The 18,342-nt window shown below is 36.8% G+C and overlaps 1 protein-coding gene across 17 annotated transcripts in view; it reads right to left on the reverse strand.

Annotated features, from left to right (window-relative positions):
- ANK2 (ankyrin 2) overlaps positions 1-18,342 on the reverse strand; it is a 581,957-nt gene that overhangs the window by 116,340 nt on the left and 447,275 nt on the right. For 15 of the 17 annotated variants that reach the window (XM_061419353.1, XM_061419352.1, XM_061419351.1 and 12 more), the window contains 5 exons: positions 13,583-13,681; positions 9,217-9,414; positions 6,969-7,067; positions 6,709-6,807; positions 1,288-1,386 (listed from right to left, as the gene is read on the reverse strand). In XM_061419353.1, coding sequence (XP_061275337.1) covers positions 1,288-1,386; positions 6,709-6,807; positions 6,969-7,067; positions 9,217-9,414; positions 13,583-13,681 — 594 coding nt within the window. The remainder of the gene's footprint in view (positions 1-1,287; positions 1,387-6,708; positions 6,808-6,968; positions 7,068-9,216; positions 9,415-13,582; positions 13,682-18,342) is intronic. The other 2 variants (XM_061419350.1, XM_061419348.1) reach the window with 1 other exon arrangement.

The following is an 18,342-nucleotide window of genomic DNA, read 5'->3' on the forward strand; positions in this document are numbered from 1 at the left end:
CAATTTTGCTGTGAAACTAACACTGCTTTTAAAAAATAGTCTTTAAGGGTGGGCGAGGGGGAGAGGGAGAGGGAACCAAGAAAAATGCCAAGGCAGGGAAGAATAGAGATTGAATAACAAAACACTTAACACATAAGAGCATAAAACAACAATAATGATTACCAAAGAACATAAGTTACACTACTTGTACAGTGGATAGAAAGGTGGATAAAATCTAAAGGCACAACAGTAATGTCAAGGCTGCCCATGTATCACTGCATTCTGCATGAAGGTCTGCAGGAAAAAATGCTGCAACATGCACAGAGTCAGAGAATGTTAAGGAAGTCTACAGGAGTTTCAAGGTTTCTAAGGCCAAGCTTACATTTTAATCATAAAGACCCGGAAGTGAAATGACTTGCCTAAAATGACAATTTGTATGACTCTGGTAGAATGCTTTCATTCCAGTACACTAATGTTTCTGAAATGGACTCACAAGGGTGGGATTCATGCTGAAGTGAGCTCTAGCTTAGATATTGAACAAGGAGAGAAAAAGTATTTAAATATTCTATGAGAATCCCAAAGAAGCTAGCGCAAAAGTTAACAGCACAGCGTGGAAAAGGAAACAGAAGATATTGATAAAATATTCAGTGTAAAGGAAGAAGGTGAAAAAAGAAACAGGGAAGCAAAACTTTTTTTTAAAAGAAGAGGGAAAAAATTCAAGTTGTGGGGGAATTAGAAATGGAAGAATCCAATCACACAATCTCCCATATTTTGGAAGAGTAGAAGGACAGAACGTCTAAATATGGAGAATCAGAAAAGAAGAAAAGTAGAACTCATTACAAAAAGGAGGAAAATAAAGCATATGAAGGGGAAACATGAAAACTTTGAACATGATTTGTTTCTCAGTAACTAGTAAGAAATGTCTATGGAAATTTGATCAGCTTTGGTGGTAAGAAATAAATATTATGTAAATATCTTTATAATATAGATAAAAATATTAAAGCTCATGAAAATGAAGATATTTGTGGAAGTGCTTTCATAGGTTAAAAAAAATCATTAAAATGTTACTCAATGCCCAATTTCTTATATACTGTACATTTTTTCAAACATTAATGTTTCTAAAATTGGAGTGTATTTTCCATTGTGTATATTCACTGTACCATTTCATTTCTGCCTCAAAAACTGTTACTGAATTGATGCGTTCACCTACAGTCCTTGGCATTTCCACATCAGGAGATGGACAGCAGCATCCCTTGGAGATGGAAGTCATGTGCGTAACAGCAGCAAACCCCAAGCACCAGCACCTACCCTGGCTCTGGCATCGACGAGGGCACCGTTCCTCAGGAGGCATCGGACCACTTCCACCTGCCCTGCACGGGCCGCCATGTGCAGGGCCGTCTCCCCACGCTGCCAGGAAACAGAGATTGCTGAATCTTAAGCAAACCCACTGCTCTGGATAGCACACAATAAAAATGTGCCTTTTTGTGAAAGATAGCATTATATCCAAAGGTGTAAGAAATCTTGGTAAAGGCACAATTACTTCCTAATTCTTCAGTCTGGAAAAACACAGTTTGGTATCTTCTCCATCTTCATAAGGATAGAACAAATGTATATATAAACATCTGGCTCAGATGGTAAAGTGTCTGACTACAATGCGGGAGACCCGGGTTCGATCCCTGGGTCAGGAAGATCCCCTGGAGAAGGCAATGGCACCCCACTCCAGTACTCTTGCCTGGAAAATCCCATGGACGGAGGAGCCCGGTAGGCTACAGTCCATGGGGTCGCAAAGAGTCGGACACGACTGAGTGACTTCACTTCACTTCACTCCATAAAAAAACTGGTGAACTTACCCAAACATCCAGGATACCCTGAGGTTTGACTTTGTAACCAACATAAACTAATTGTCTTTGGTGACATGAAGTCATCTTTTATCCGGCAAACCTAAAATCTGTCACACTTGCCTATGTGATTACGACTTCATTCTGTTATTACTAATGAGAAACTCTAGATGCTAAAGATCAAGTCAACACAAAAAATTGCAGCACCTGCACCATACGGAAGCCATTCCTTTCCAGAATTCAACATTTACTTCTGAAATAAGCTATTATTTCACATTTGTCTTGGTGTTCTGAGACTAAAGACAGTTCATATGAGAAATCTGATTTGCCCAGGAGGTCCCTGCTTATCATTGATCAGCATGTTTAATTACAGACAGTTATTTGATAGAACCACTCAGAAGTGAGTACAGCAAAGTTAACAATGCCATAGGTTGAGGTGGGCAGCACTGAGCTTCGGGTCTCTCCTTAAGCATCTCCGTGCTGCCTCAAGGCAGACGCACCTATCAGGAAAAGGCAGCTTACCCTGCAGCATGAAGGATGATGGTTAGACATAAGAGAATTTTCTCATTAGGAAGCCTGTTAATTCCTGCCTCTAAAAGAGAGATTTTTTTTTTTTCCAATCAGCATACTAAATCCACAGTAGTTCTAAAGAAAGCAGGGGTTCATTCTGTTAAACAATTTTACAACTACAAAAGAATAAGATTCTAGAATAAAAGTTATTTTTGTCACCACAACTATACTAGAAAAGAAGGTTGACTTCAACCTGGTAAACCATTCCAAATAGAGTAAATTGATTTCAAAGTTGGTTGAGGTAATTGGATACACCTGACAAATCCCGGTGAATAATTTCTTCTGATTCCTTGCACAACAAACAGACTAAGAAGATTTAAGACAGACTTTTTACCAAAGTACAAAGTTTTTACCAAACTTTCGTTTGGTACTTAGCTCACAGTTCATTTTTTGCTAGTGTTCAGTGTTCCACTCCTTATGAAATTATAAGAAATTCATTTCCAATGATCTGAATTTAAAAGCACTGAATTGGATGTCTAACTCTAATGTTCTTTTTGTTGGTGATTCATTTATCCTCTAATGGCCTTATTTTCTGATGCTATCTTTTGACTTTTGTAAATGTATCGGAGTATGTTATCACATCAAATAACATTATCAGAATAGCTGTATTTGTTTTCACCCTTTGGATGTATGGGAAGATTTTTCCTTTTCAGACAACCACAATTTCTGACTTTTCTGTATCACTTAAAACCTGTCCCTAAATAGATGAAGCTAGATCTTCTGATTTAGAGAAAAAAAAAAACTCAAATTTTTTATTCAGAGTCCTATAATAATATGGCAATTTTACTAATTTTGGAAGAAATGAAGACAAAAATAAATTTTCTTATAAGAAGTTAAATCAAAGAGGTCTCAGGAGTACCTACTCAATGATGAATTTTATGTTTCCTTTACAAGCCAAACTTTATCAATAAGGAGTTTTCAAAATGTAGTATTTCCAGTATTAGTCTTAGTATTTTCAATATCCTTATTTGTACCTAAAATAAATAATTTTTTATAGTGTTTACACATTTGAAATTGATAAGTAAGATATAAACCCTAAAATATTAAACATTATATTCAAAGAAAAGTTACACATATACACACGCAAATCGTCTGTCCACTTTAAAACAATGGCCGTGTTCAATTCTTATTTAATGACTTTTGGATAACTTACTTTTATGGTAAACTATCCTTATTCTTTTAGCTTTATGTTATCCTTGTTTATATATAAGTATAAATAAGAAAATGAAAGATGTTATATATTATATTAATCAGTAACTTCCATTTCTTAGTTAATGGGTACCTCATCTTATTCAATGATCTTGTTTTCCTTATCTTAAGCTAATTAACTTTAAGGATTAGGGGACATTCTTAAATATAATATGCAGTGTGAACTTAAGCCATGAATCCATTGATTAACTATAAGAAGAGAAAAGCTCTGTGTCCCCCACGTTGCAGTCTGGAGAGCCCTCAAAGTGCTGGGGTTTTTACTCCCATGCTTGTCAATGCATACTTTGGATTATGGATGTATCACAACTGTCAGCTCAGCTTTCTAGGTTTTAAAGTACATTTGTGAACTTTCTGGAAAGGGAACTTTGCAGTAATAATATTTGCACATGATTGAGTTGTTGGTACACTTCAAGCTTGGAGTGAATTTTGAGACATATAAACAAGACTGGCAGGAGAATGAGTACGCTCAGGTCCAAAGCAGGTACTAAATTTCATGCCCCTCCTCCCAGTCATTAAGACCGACTCTGCTGACAGCTATGTTGACTTCCACTTTGGCTGCATCAGTTGGAAAGCATCAAAGCATAACAGACAGCATTGCATTCAAAAATGCAACATGATTTCAGGCAACACACAAAGGCTCCACGGGCGGGGTACTTTGGGGTCAGGAAATGCCCAACTCTGACACAGCAAGCAGGCAGCCAGTGTTCACATGGTTTCTTAATCAACCGCAAAGAGTTTTGGATGCAGGAGCTACAGCCTCACGTTCTGAGAAGACATCAGTTCACAGGCATCCCACTGCTAGAGAAAGTTAGATTCCTCTAAATGTTGGGTTGCCAAAATTACCAAATCAAAATACAGGATGGCCAGTTAAATTTGAATTCCAGACAAAGAATATTAATTTAGCATGTCTTGACTATTGCCTGGGGAATGCATATACTAAAAACTATTACGTGTTGTTTATCTGAAATTCAAATTTAACTGGGAGTACTGTATTTTTTCTGGCAGTCCTATCTCTATGGTATCTGTTCCCTGAAGGACACATCATACAAAACTTAAAATGAACAAACAAAAAGCAACTAGGAAACACGTTCAAGGAGAGGATTATGTTGGCAGATGCCCCTCAAATATTTACTTTGAAGGATCTGAAGGAAAAGAGTATGGATGGACAAATGAGAAGATGAAGAATGAAGAACTTCATAATGACCAACAGGTGGAAGTTAAAGTTTAATACAGCAATTGCCAAATTTGGGAGTATTTAAGAACCTAAAGATGTCAACATTTTTCTTGCTTTAATTGCTATTTATTTTTACTTGAAAATCTATATGTAGCCTACACAGGTTTTTGTGGTTTGTTTTTTTGTGTGTGGAATGGAGCATATCAATATGGAGTAAATCCATAAGCATCAAATAATTTGGAATTGGTCAGTGAAAAAGCAAATTAAGAGTGCCACAGAACCATACAACCATTTCTTGTGGCTTTTCTTGGATTAAGAAAATATTTAGCAAAAATCTCCCCTCAAAAAGATTTTCCAAAAAGTCTCCCCTCAGAAACACAGGGAGTTTCAATCAAGCATTGCATAGACTATACTTATCTATATTATTATAGCATTACAGCATGATAATGGAATTCACATGGTGTCAACATTGCTCCTGAGATACCGCAGGCATTTTAATGCAGAGAAGGAAAGCACAGTACAGTGAGAAAGGACTCAGAGAACTTCTTTTAAAGGTACTGGATTGTACAGGTCTCAATTTAAAAAAAGAGAGGCAGCCATTTCTGAACACAAAAAAAGATGCTATTGATTTCTTTTAAAGTCCTAAGAAGTGACCATAAATTAAACTCAAGTTGGCATGTTGTGAAATTTATCTTTAATGGAGAAATTAAAATTTGCATACAGCATTACTTTAGGATCAATAAGGTGTAAGTAGGGGAATTATAAATATAGACTATATTTCAATTCTTTAGTGGTTTTATACTCCAATTGTGAATACTATGGAGAGGTATTAAATCATAATTAAAATCTAATGAATTTATTTCATATGGATTTGTCCACACATCAGAATCTTCAGCATGGAAACAGTGTGCAAAACACAAGGAAATGAGAAAGTGAGAGGGAATACAAATAAAAAGTGAAATTGAACATTCTGTTTTACAACCTAAAAGGAATGGGATACCCAAAATTAATAGCCATAGTAAACCAACTGCTTTTGAAAGCATGATTCACTTTAATAATAAACACTAACATGTATTGGGGGAGTTACTTCTGTTGAATACTTTTTAAAGCCTCTCAGTGGTTCAGTGGGTCCTGGTGAGCTTCAAATACTTGACATCACCTTGTACAGAGCAAGTTCTCTTGTTCAAAAGAAAATCTGCATTCAATGATCAAAGTTTAACTGGGCAGACTCCAAGAAAATGAGAGAAATAAGAAATGGGAAATAAAAATCCTAACTTAGATTATGTAGAAGAATTCTGAAATATCCAGCATTTATTGGCAGAACAAAAGTTGTCTGGCGACCAACATGGACTTTAGGATACGTGAAAAAGTTGCAAAGTATAACTACTTTAGCAAACAAAATCAAATCAAAAGGAAAAATCAACAGAGTAAGGTTAGAAAATGGAAAATCCATGTGATTTAAAGGGGCGGAATTTGATATTAAGTAAAAAAAAATTAAACAAAAAACTCTTGGTCTACCTCTGGTTAATCATTTGATATAACCAATTATGGTACTCAATATTTTAACCAAAATTACCTGGAATATGATTCACTTGAGCCATAAAGTTTTTATTCCAACCAATAATTCATTCACATTCAGAGGACCTCTTAAAATGCATTTTAATAACTGTATTTAAGATGTGTGGCCAATTCATCTGCACCAGGAAGCTGACACAGTCTTGCTCCACAGCTTCCAATGTACTGTGTAAAATATTTCTTACCCTATGGAGGTTGTCCTCACCAACATTCTAGCAATTACTTCAATAAAGTTATCACAGGGGTGCTTCCCAAAGCTCGGCCAGCCACTGAGCTTTGATCACACACACACATCTCTACACACACCCACACACATCCTCTCACTCTCTCTCCTGTGGTTATTCTGACCCAAGCCATACTCACAATGTTAGTGACATCTGGAGAGGCTCCGTTCTGCAGCAGAAGGAGGACAATGTTCAAGTGGCCCATGAAGGCAGCCACATGTATTGGTGTGAGGCCAGACTGCGAAACAAAGCGACAGCAGTTTTACTCCTCTGCACCGGTGGGGGCCTTGGGGCTTCTTCAGATAAATAAAACTCGGAGAGGACAGAAGATGGGTGGAAGGAAGGGGAAGAAGGAGTAAGACAAGGAATGTTTCGTGACAAGCTGAAACATTTTTCTACCTCTGTTATAGCTTGGATTGAAGCCCCATATTTCACCAGCAGTTCCATGACTTTGATGCGGTTTTTCTTGCAGGCAATGTGCAGTGGAGTAAAACCATTCTGTGCAAAAGACAATCAAGTTAGTTGAAAACATGCAGAAACGAGTCTCACACAACTCCATGCTGGCACATTGCAGGCAGTAATGCTACATCGTCACATAATGTTACCATTTCTTCAAATGCTGTAGCTGTTGGAGTTAGACAGCGATGGTGTATTCCTGGAGGCTTGTGTCATGTGTGGGGGGCAGGTATGGCATTGTTGTGTGGTTACAGAGAAAACAAAAGGGACGTGGGCCTATTCTTCTATGGTGGAAAAAACACACATAATTATAGTTTAGTTCTAAAATGGTTTAAAGTATACTAATAGGACAGATTATTATATGGCTTAAAGATGCTTCAAAGATAAGAATACATTTTTTTTGATGATGGGCTATTTCTTAGAGTGAAAAATCATTACCTGTTTTATTTTGAAAATCTAAGATTTATGACTACCTCTATAATAAATGTTTCAGGTTAGCTACTATTTTTTTAGGGAACAGGTGTTACAAATTAACAGAAATTATTTGTGTTGATCATTTTTTATAGCCAGAAGTTATACTGTTTATATTAAAAATGTTTTATGAGGAATTGTTGTATATTAGCAGAAATCATTATTTATGTTGATAATATCTTTATAGCCATGTTATATTTCTTATATCTTTAATATAACATTTTTATAACATGCCAATCAAGATACATTTTGTTTTAGAAAGAAAGTAATAAGTGCTGAAATATTTTCAAAAATAGTATGAAGAATTTTTTAAATAACTGTAAGAAGATATCTCTTAAAAGCAAAGAAATGTGGAGAAGTCTTTAAGGTACTTTTTAACTTTTCATACTAGGATAATGTGCAGGAATTGGGGGAAATTACATAAAAATTTGTTAACCCCATGCTTAATCCTTATGTGTTAAGTATTATATTTTTATTTGAACAATGATGACTCTATATAGAATAGCTGTATCCATTTTGCTAGTTAACAATTTTGCATGTCCCAATAGGGACTTTTTATCAGAAAATATTTTTCTACATTAACAGTTCTCGGGAAAGTATATAATTTTCTTTAACTTATGACATTATTATTCACAACATTTTAAAACTAATTTCCCATCTATTAGCTATGTAATAAGCCAGATATAAATAACAACATGTATATGTAGCACTTAAAAGATCTTCAATGATTAGAGTATGATATCTTATAAGCTTATTGGCCACTATCCAATTAAAAATGAGTACTTTTTTCTTTGTAAGAAAACAAACATCCTCATGTAATTGCACATAACCCAAAAAGTATAGTTGTTTCCCAGGCAACAATAAATAAGTTGATTCCAAGGAAAATTTCTCATAAAAGTAAGATCCAATATTTTCTAATTCTAATACATTCTCTTAAATATTGATTGCCTGAAGACTAATTTAACTGACATAAACAAATAGAAAAAAGGATTTGCCTTTAGTTAGAGAATTAGGAAACAAGAGGCATAAATTAATACATGCCTAATACTTCCAATGATTATGGTTAAAATATAAGTGAAGCAAGGAGACTTATTCAATATTAGACTGTGAGGGACACAGAAGGTGCTCTAGGGACAACCATTTGCAGATTTCTCTTGAGCAATTGCTGAAATAGTTCATATAAAATACTTCCTGAAGTAAAAAGATGACCAGCATCACTTTTCTATTAGTCTATGGTTGAGGAATCAGGTCAATAAGGAACATCTCCAAGTGAATTCTTTACAGCTTACATTTTACATTACCTTACGCAGTCAAATCTGTTCACTTTAAACATTTTTCCCCCAAAGATTATAAAGTTTAGCTTTTTTACAATTTTATTCTGACTCTATATAGAGGTGTATAGAACTTATTTTTATAACTGCCTATTTTGCAACTCCTATTTTCCATTTAAAAATGCTGATCACTCCAGAGGTTTCATATTATCTATGACTTGCTAATTACGGCAATGTTACCTTGGTGTTCTCTTAAATCTATCCCTGCCGTTATTTAATAGCAAACTGTGACGGCATGAAGTAGGCAGGCAACTTGTGGGAGGTGACAAATTTAGAATTAACTGTGTATCTGTAACCGTGCACTGCTGGTGTCTGCAACCACTGATCAATCAGTGTGGGTTCGCTGGTGTCAACCTGTATTCATTTAACGTGGACTGGGCCAGGTTTACCAGGGCTCTGGCGTTCGGGTTGGCTCTCTTGTCCAGAAGAAGTTTGGTTACTCGGTAGTGGCCGCAGTGTGCGGCAACGTGGAGGGCCGTCAAGTAGTCCAAAGTGACGTCATCAACAGGCGCCTTGTGCTGGAGCAGGTGCTTCACACATTCCACGTGGTCCCCCTGTGCAGCCATGTGAAGTGGAGACAGCCCGTTCTGCACATCAAAACCAAACCAGGCCCACATTTTAGTCATACTGAGTAATGTAAGAGAGAGAAAGACATATCATATGGTATCACTTATATGTGGAATCTAGAAAAAGGGCACAGATGAACTTATTTATAAAACAGAAGCAGAATCACAGATGCAGACAACAAACTTAAGGTTATGGCGGGATAAGGGTGGAAGAGGGATAAATTGGGGAATTGAAGTTGATATATACACACTACTAAAAATAAATAGATAATTAATAAGGACCTATTGTGTAGCATAGGCACTCAATACTCTGCAGTGGCCTATATGGGAAAAGAATCTAAAAAACAGTGGATGTATGTATAACTAACTCACTTTGCTGAAATTAACACTCACACCTGAAATTAACATAACATTGTGAATCAACTATACTCCAATAAAATTTTTTTAAAAAAGAAGTTTGAAGGAAAAAGAAAATGTATAGAATAATCCGATGGCAGGGAGTGAGAGTAAACAGACAGGAAAATACAGTGTGTAGTCAGGCAGCATCAGGTCGACTTAGGGATCACAGGGATCATTAGGGATTACAAAGTTAAAGAGAGCCGCATCACTGCAGTTGGATGCTTTCTGCAGCCCCATTCAGCCTCAAAAATGGGAGCTGGATTTATATCAGGGTGAAAAGTAGCAGGTGTGTATGAGTATGTCAGGGAGTGGTACAAGTAACCAGGGAATTTCTGGTGCATAGAGGTGAGGGAATAAGGTGAATGAGAGACAGTTCAACTGAGAGACAGTTCTGGTGCTAATGGCACCAGAACAATAAACATTTTTCTGGAGTTGGGCTTCTGGAGAGTATTCACTGAAACAGAGGAGGTGGTTGGACAAAGGGGAGGTTAAACACAGAAATTACAGAGGCTTTACAGTGAGCAAACTGTAGAGGCCAAGTGAAACGATCATCTACTGCCCTCACCAAGATTGTTAAAATCACCAATTAGAACAGGGCTTTTGGGGACTTCCCTGGTGGTCCAGTGGCTAAGACCTGACACTCCCAATGCAAGGGGTCCAGGTTTGATCCCTGGTCAGGGACTAGATCTTATATCACAACTAAGATCCAGTGCATCCAAATAAATGATGGATACATCTTTTTTTTTTTTAAAGGATAAGTTGTGGAGAAGAGTCACAGTTTACTGAGCATTTGAATTTTCAAAGAAAGAGGGAGAGTGACAGCTAGATAGATGAATATTTGCTTGAAGGAGGAATAAAAGATGATACAAAGCTGGGAGATATGGAGAGGGAGGGAAGCTAGTCTGGTATTAGTTGCCTTGGCCCTTTCCAGGCCAGTGGTGTCACCTCACTCCAAGATGGTTAATTCACTTTCTTCTGTTCCTTCCCACAAACATAGCTCTACTTTTTGTACTAACTCCTTGTCTATCTTACCCATGTAAATTCCGAGCTTCTTGAAACTACAGATGGCATATTATTTTTCTTGATAGTCCCTTGGTGTCCAGAACACTGCTTGGCACATTGTAGCTACTCACTATGATAGACTGATGGTGCATGCATGCATGCTCAGTCATTTCAGTCATGTTTGACTCTTTGCAACACTAAGGACTGTAGCCCACGAGGATTCTCTCTCCATGGGATTCTCCAGGCAAGAATACTGGAGTGGCTTGCTATGCCCTTCTCCAGGGGATCTTCCCGACACAGGTATCAAACCTGCATCTCCTGCATCTCGTGTATTGCAAGTAGATATTTTACCCACTGAGTCTCCTGGGAAGACCAGTTTGATGATACATGAATGGTATCTGATTTTTACAAGTAGGCCATTAAAAAATTCCATCAAGGTAAACCATAGTCTTCATTAGTGATTACAATTACAGGCAAATTATGCAAATGAGATTATTTTATTGTTTGTGGAATGGCCTATCTGCCTACCCTCAATTTGATACAGGTCTTTTATTAGTTATAGCATGACCAGTGTGAAATTTTGTTCCTTCCATTTAAATTTCAATCTATTTCCTCAACAAAATTTTCCTTAATTATGCATGCATTGCTAAGTCACTTCAGTCGTGTCCGACTCTGTGTGACCCCATAGACGGCAGCCCACCAGGCTCCCCCGTCCCTGGGATTCTCCAGTCAAGAACACTGGAGTGGGTTGCCATTTCCTTCTCCAATGCCGGAAAGTGAAAGGTGAAAGTGAAGTCGCTCAGTCGTGTCCGACTCTTCTCGACCCCATGGACTGCAGCCTACCAGGCTCCTCCATCCATGGGATTTTCTAGGCAAGAGTACTGGAGTGGGGTGCCATTGCCTTCTCCGTATGCATGCATTACCCAGCCCAAAATGTTGCATTTTAAAGACAGATCTCTACAACATTCATAGTATAGATATGAGAATGAAAATGATGCAGATGATTTATTCTTTGTCTTCATATACTTCTGATTTGAAGCCACCCTTTCAGGACCTATGAGGCACATCTCTAAAGACTAAGTTCATTCTATACAAATTTTGAACCTGTGGGCTGGTTTTTGCTCCAATAATTTCAATTAAATTTTAATTATAACATAAATTGAAAAATATGTACTTGTGTTGGCTGCCTTATTTTTCTCAGCTTACCCTAGTTACAGCATTGGTTGATATGAATCATGTTCAGGGGATGGGAGAAATGCAATAGGGAGAAAATAAAAGAAATGTCCCCTGTCTAAATTTCTGCTGTATTTAAGGATCCAAGTGTTGTTACATTTCCCATTAAATAACTCTGTGTGATTATTTTCAAACTGTGTCTCACGCTATCTTCTGGTAACTCAAAGAAAATATCCAATAAATCAGCTCATCACTCTGTTTCTATTTGTATGGATAAGAGTTTTCCTCATGGCTGTGAACACTGATGAAATGAGACCAGAATATACAAGATGTACTATGCCATAGAGAACAATATGCTTGTTTAATGGTTCTCTGTAGCTAGGCTATCCTAACTTTTGCTTTTCACATCACCTATTAATCGCAATTATAATCAACCAACACGAAATTCTTTTTAATAGTACTGTCTAAGAAATAAAGATTGGACAGCTTATCCCATACAATCTTATCTTGTATTGCTACTTGTACTTCTTTAAAACATAATTTTATATGCATTTTACAGCCATCTCAGAGTATCATAAAAATGTAGACTAACAATGTTTAGAGACGTTATCACATATATAATATCCACATTTACATATAATACAGTAATATTCACATTTCTATCTACAGAGAGAACAGCAGGTAAAAATATAGAAATAATTGGAAGTTATACATTTAAAATAAAGTTGACTTAAAACTCAACACTAAGAAAACTAAGATCACAGCATCCAGTCCCATCACTTTACGGCAAATAGATGGGGAAACAGAGGAAACAGTGACAGACTTTATTTTGGGGGGGGATTCCAAAATCATTGCAGATGGTGACTGCAGCCATGAAATTAAAAGATGCTTATTCCTTGGAAGAAAAGTTATGACCAACATAGACAGCATACTAAAAAGCAGAGACATTACTTTGCCAACAAAAGTCCGTCTAGTCAAGGTTATGGTTTATCCAGCAGTCGTGTATGGATGTGAGAGTTTGACTATAAAGAAAGCTGAGTGCCAAAGAATTGATGCTTTTGAGCTGTGGTGTTGGAGAAGACTCTTGAGAGTCTCTTGGACTGAAGGAGATATAACCAGTCCATCCTAAAGGGAATCAGTCCTGAATATTCATTGGAAGAACTGATGTTGAATGAAACTCCAATACTTTGGTCACCTGATGCGAAGAAGTGACTCATTGGAAAAGACCCTGATGCTGGGAAAGATTGAAGGCAGGAGAGAAGGGGAGGACAGAGGATGAGATGGTTGGATGGCATCACCAACTCAATGGATATGAGTCTGAGTAAACTCCCAGAGTTGGTGATAGACAGGGAGGCCTGGCATGCTGCAGTCCATGGCGTCGCAAAGAGTTGGACATGACTGAGCGAATGAACTGAACTGAACTGACACATTTAATACACCTCAATGCATGTATTTTTAAAATAATTTTTAAAGTTTGATACCTACGACTCATTCCTCAAACACAACAATTGAGGAACCAGAATATGCTCAGCTGATGCTTTGATTTTAAGAATAGATACTATCAAAAAATGTCTTAAAGAGTTTGCTGGACACCATCTTCCTCATAACAACTCACCTTCGTCCTTGCCAGCAAGGGAGCGCCCCGCTCCAGCAGAAGCTCCACCACTTGGTCATGACCGCTTCTTGCAGCACAATGAAGGGGTGTCAACCCATCCTGCCAAAAGAATGAAAGATAGGCCTGAGTTCATTTTAAACAAACAAACCAAGATTGTATCTGTTGCCATCTTGAAGAGAGGGTTTCCTAAATTCAGTCCCAGTGACTCAGATCAGTGATAGAATTGCTATCAGTTAAGTGATAGAGAAGAAAACTTAAGAGAGAAAACAACATAGAGAAATCTTGATAGAGAGAAAAAGAAAGGCAAAGACAGAACAAAAAGAGGGAGAGAATAAGAGAAATCCCATGTGTAGAGGTTCAACGTAAAAAAAAAAAAAAAACTGGCTGGTCATGAATTTGTATATTGAGGAAGATGGAGAAGCAAAGTGTGCTGCATTTGTTGAACTTCAAAGTCCTACTTGCCTGGAGCCACCCCCAGAGATGATATTTGATGACTCTATTTTCATTCTGGTTATCCTAACACAGCTTCTAAAAATTCTTCTTAATCTAACTTGTCCATCTATCTTCTCTCTTGAATTGTCACTTTTGATAAATTCTTCTGAAATGTTCCATGAGGCTTATAAAAAAAGAAGGTCATTTTTTTTCACCTTCTAAAGGTGATCCAACATTCTGTGATGTCTAAGCTAGCTATCTTCCATTTGCCCTTCCAGATCTGTGCTCTACCCTTCTCCATTGTGGGCTACCCTGCCCCCTGGCTTCTGGCTGGGGTTGGCCAATGGGATACACAGCAAGACATGGAAGCAACTTCCTGAAGGATCTCCTGGGTCTGGCAGTGACTCTTTAACCAAGTGTGCACTCCTACCAAAGCAGCCTTCTGTGTACAGCTCTCTCCTTTGAAGGGCAGGTGACCTCTTCTCACCTTTCAGACCTAGGGTTGGTAATGAGCCCTGTTGGCAACTAGCCCCAGGGATATGTCACCTTCCCTGTTGCCTCCCCTTCAGTCCAGCTACAATGGTGTAAATAAGCCCTTGAATAATTTCTATTCAAATTATCAAATTTGAGTCATTTGATTTTGGCTAGGACCTTAATGATAACTGATCCTTGCTTTGTTAAATCTATTTGGCCAGTCATCTGATTTTGGCTAGGACCTTAATGATAACTATTCCTTGCTTTGTTAAATCTATTTAGCCAGTATTGAGATACTAATAACCAAAATAGACCCTGCAGTTTTGGGGTATCTGAGAATTAGCATGAAAAGACTGTCTTCTCAGCAAAAAAATATATATATATAAACTACTGCAGTTGGGATGCCAATTTATTTTAAAGTTTGCCAAAAGGAACTTAAAAGAAAAACTGTGTGGGCAAGGTGATTACCGTGCTGACGCATTTGTATACTGGTACCAGTGACTGGTGGTGGACATACTGAGCACTGGTTGCTGTATTCTAAGTGAAACAGCAATTAGATGCAACTTCATATCTCAAACGTATTCTTGGTGGGGGCTTCATGGAGATCTAGAGTTTGTGAAATCCAACACAGTGAATGAAGACATGACGTGCACAGTCCAGCACGTGGTCTCTGGAACCACTGAGCTCTGGGTGTGAGTGTGTCTTGGATCAACCCACCATGGGTGAATCTGCCTGAGGCTCCGCTTCACGATATGTTGAATGAGGATGGTTTTTCTTACCCAGTTTAACTTACAGCCTTGTTTGAAAGATGAAGGGATGCTATTTTAAATCACTTTTAGAAAAGGCAGAGTATTGCTTTCTAAAGATTATATGAAATATTCATGGCATAATCATTTTGAAACCTCCAAAATGCTCTCAGAATAATAGGAAAATATGGAGAACACTTAAAAAACCCACTAGAATATCAAGGAACACTAAGGGTTAAATAATTGGTTCTACAAATAAATATTACAATTTAGTGATGTAATTTATCTGCCTGTATAAATGATATGTAAATTGTATCAAATTCAAGTTGCCCAACATTATCAATCTGGGAAGATTTTGGATATATTCTAAAAAGTACAGTGTCTCATCCCCTGCCCCAAATCTTTATTGAGATGTTTTGTATTCAAGAATGTTTTAAACTCTTTTTACTCTTAGGAGCTATTATCTATTCATTACCTTTTTTTTTTTTTTAACTTACATTCTTAAGACTGTATTTGAAGATTGCCTTTCCCCCCGCTTCCCTGTGTTCTCTTCCCCCCACCACATTGGAATCATTTCAAATCACACTGCAATGTCTGTAATCCTTAAAGGAACACCATTTATCTGGCTAGTAACCCACAGCATTAGCTTCTTACAACCATTTCTCTTATCTTTTCCTCTCCTCCCTGTCAGCTTAGATTATTCTTCCAGTAATGTATCCTGAAGTCTGTGTGTTAATATAAGCTCTGCTAACTACTAAGCTGTGTGTCCTTGGTTAAGTTATTTAACTCCTCTGAAACTCATTTTTCACACTGGTAGTCTTATTTCTCAATTGAAACCACCATATTTTCTCAACAAGTAAACAATAATACTTGGTAAGTTGTTAGGAAGATGAATTAAGCTGATATTAGCATAGTACTGAACAGGGTGCCTAGAACAGCATGTGCATATGACAACTTATAGCCCCTACTACTACTTTAATTATTACTTCTAATAATGAGTAGCAAGGGTGATCTCTTTCTCTGATGCATTTTCATTAATCATCCTCACATGTTTTTTGTATACTTTTATTGCTTGCATTGAAATACATATTTCAATATTTTAACCATAATCCTTATAGGAAGTATTTCCACATTAGATAAAAATAAGTTTAAAAATAAAAAAGAATAATGCCTTTAATAAAAGTTAATAATATCATGCTTAACTAGCTATAACATTTTGTTTTAACATGAAAATGAGGTTTTTAAGACACCAGAAAACCAAGGCTCTGGTGAAAATGTCTTAAAGTTTCACATGAGATTCTAGTCAATGATGAGAATGCCTCTGAGATGCAAAATGTCTCAGTGATTGATATAATGCTGGTGAAAGTGCTGAGAGATTGTGGGCATGATTTTTTAAATTGCCCCAAAGCCTTTACGTATAATATTACAGAATAATATTTATATTATTAAAAATTCCATCAATAGACACATTATTATAGTACCTAAAAAGATAGTCAAAAACAAATACAACATTTTTTAATTTTAAAATATGTTTTTAAAGGACAAAAGAAAAAACAAACCATGAATTGGCCTCCTGATTCCAGACATAGTCCTGGATTTTCAGCAGATACCTCTACGTGATTTTACTTTTGGTAAGAAGGATATGGGTCTAATGATTATAGCCAAAACCTAAAGAACATAACAGCTTTTAAAATTCTACTTTAGAAATGAGGAAATATTTTCACTTACAGGAAAAGCTCAGTGCCACCTTCAGTATTGTGACTGATCCCAGGGTACACTGGAATCAGCTCGTGCAAATCGGTGAGAGTCAATTTTCTGCCTAGCTTTTCTCAATTCTGCATCAGGGATATGACATTGGTAGCTCTCGTTGGCCATGATAGAAGTTTGGAAGTATTTAACCATGCGAATCACCAGAGGGAAAGTCTACAAATCAGAGTCTATAGTTTATTTTTTAAAAGAGCTTAATATTAAGCTTTTTTACCAGTACGCTGCTAATCTGCTCCCTTGGGTATTGTTGATACGCATCTCTGAGTACAGGGATCTAGTCTGTCTTTGTTAACAGCTGTATCACTAGGGTTCATAACACCAAGTAGGAAATCAATAATTATTTGTTTAAGGAAGGAATGAACAGAAGATCTGCACAATGTGTACAATTAGAAAATCTATTTTCACTTTATAAATACCTGAGTGAAATTCTATTTATTTGCTATATCTAAAAGCTACATTGGATGAAATACAGTCCAAATATTCCCTTTAAGAAGAAAGCAATGCTTACACTGACAGAACTAGCCTAAAAATCCATTTCTCAGTACCCTTGTTATGAAAAAGCAACGCTCATTTGCAGTTACACTTTTAAATCATATACGCAAATGTATGAAGGGCAAGCAAATTAGAGCATATTGTAAAGGACAAAGCAAATATTGTGATGATCAATAAAAACAAAATCAATTGCCTCAATAATGAATGAATACACCAGAAAAGCATTAATAAGAGGAACATGTATCCTTAAAACACTGATGAAGATAATTTTTTTTTTTTTTGCATTTGCAGAGTGCTATCTTTACATTGGTCCTCTCAATTACTAGAGAGTCTCAATAGAGACAGACAGGTGAGTGTAAAGGGACTCATTATGTAAGTAATGGACTTAAAGAAGGAGGTACAGAAACTCTTTCTTTCAAATACAGAGAACAAATAAGCAAATCATGTGACATTATACGTAATTATTCCAAATTCTGCATACCTACAGCATAGCAAGAGAAAAGGCATGCCCTCAAAGCAAAGGGTAGAAACCACATAAAACCCTGGTGAAAGACACTAGACACCCCAGCAAAGATCTTGACAGAAAAAGCAAACCATTTCAGAGTTCCCACATGATAATATGACCCAGGTACTCTGGACCAAATGTTGTAGAGAAATGAGATTTAAAAAGCAACATAGTCTAAAGTCATTAAAATCCAAAATGTATAGTCTGGGACTCGTGTAGTTTCTAAAAGCTCAAAGATGATAAGATTATTAAAATATTTTTTAGTCTTAAGATTTGCAGGGGAATTAGGTTAGACCTTTATTCCTTCGACTATGAGCATGCAAAGTCCCAGGATTAAACAAAGT

The sequence above is a fragment of the Bos javanicus genome, chromosome 6 (assembly GCF_032452875.1).
Source record: "Bos javanicus breed banteng chromosome 6, ARS-OSU_banteng_1.0, whole genome shotgun sequence".
Taxonomy (NCBI): Eukaryota; Metazoa; Chordata; class Mammalia; order Artiodactyla; family Bovidae; genus Bos; species Bos javanicus.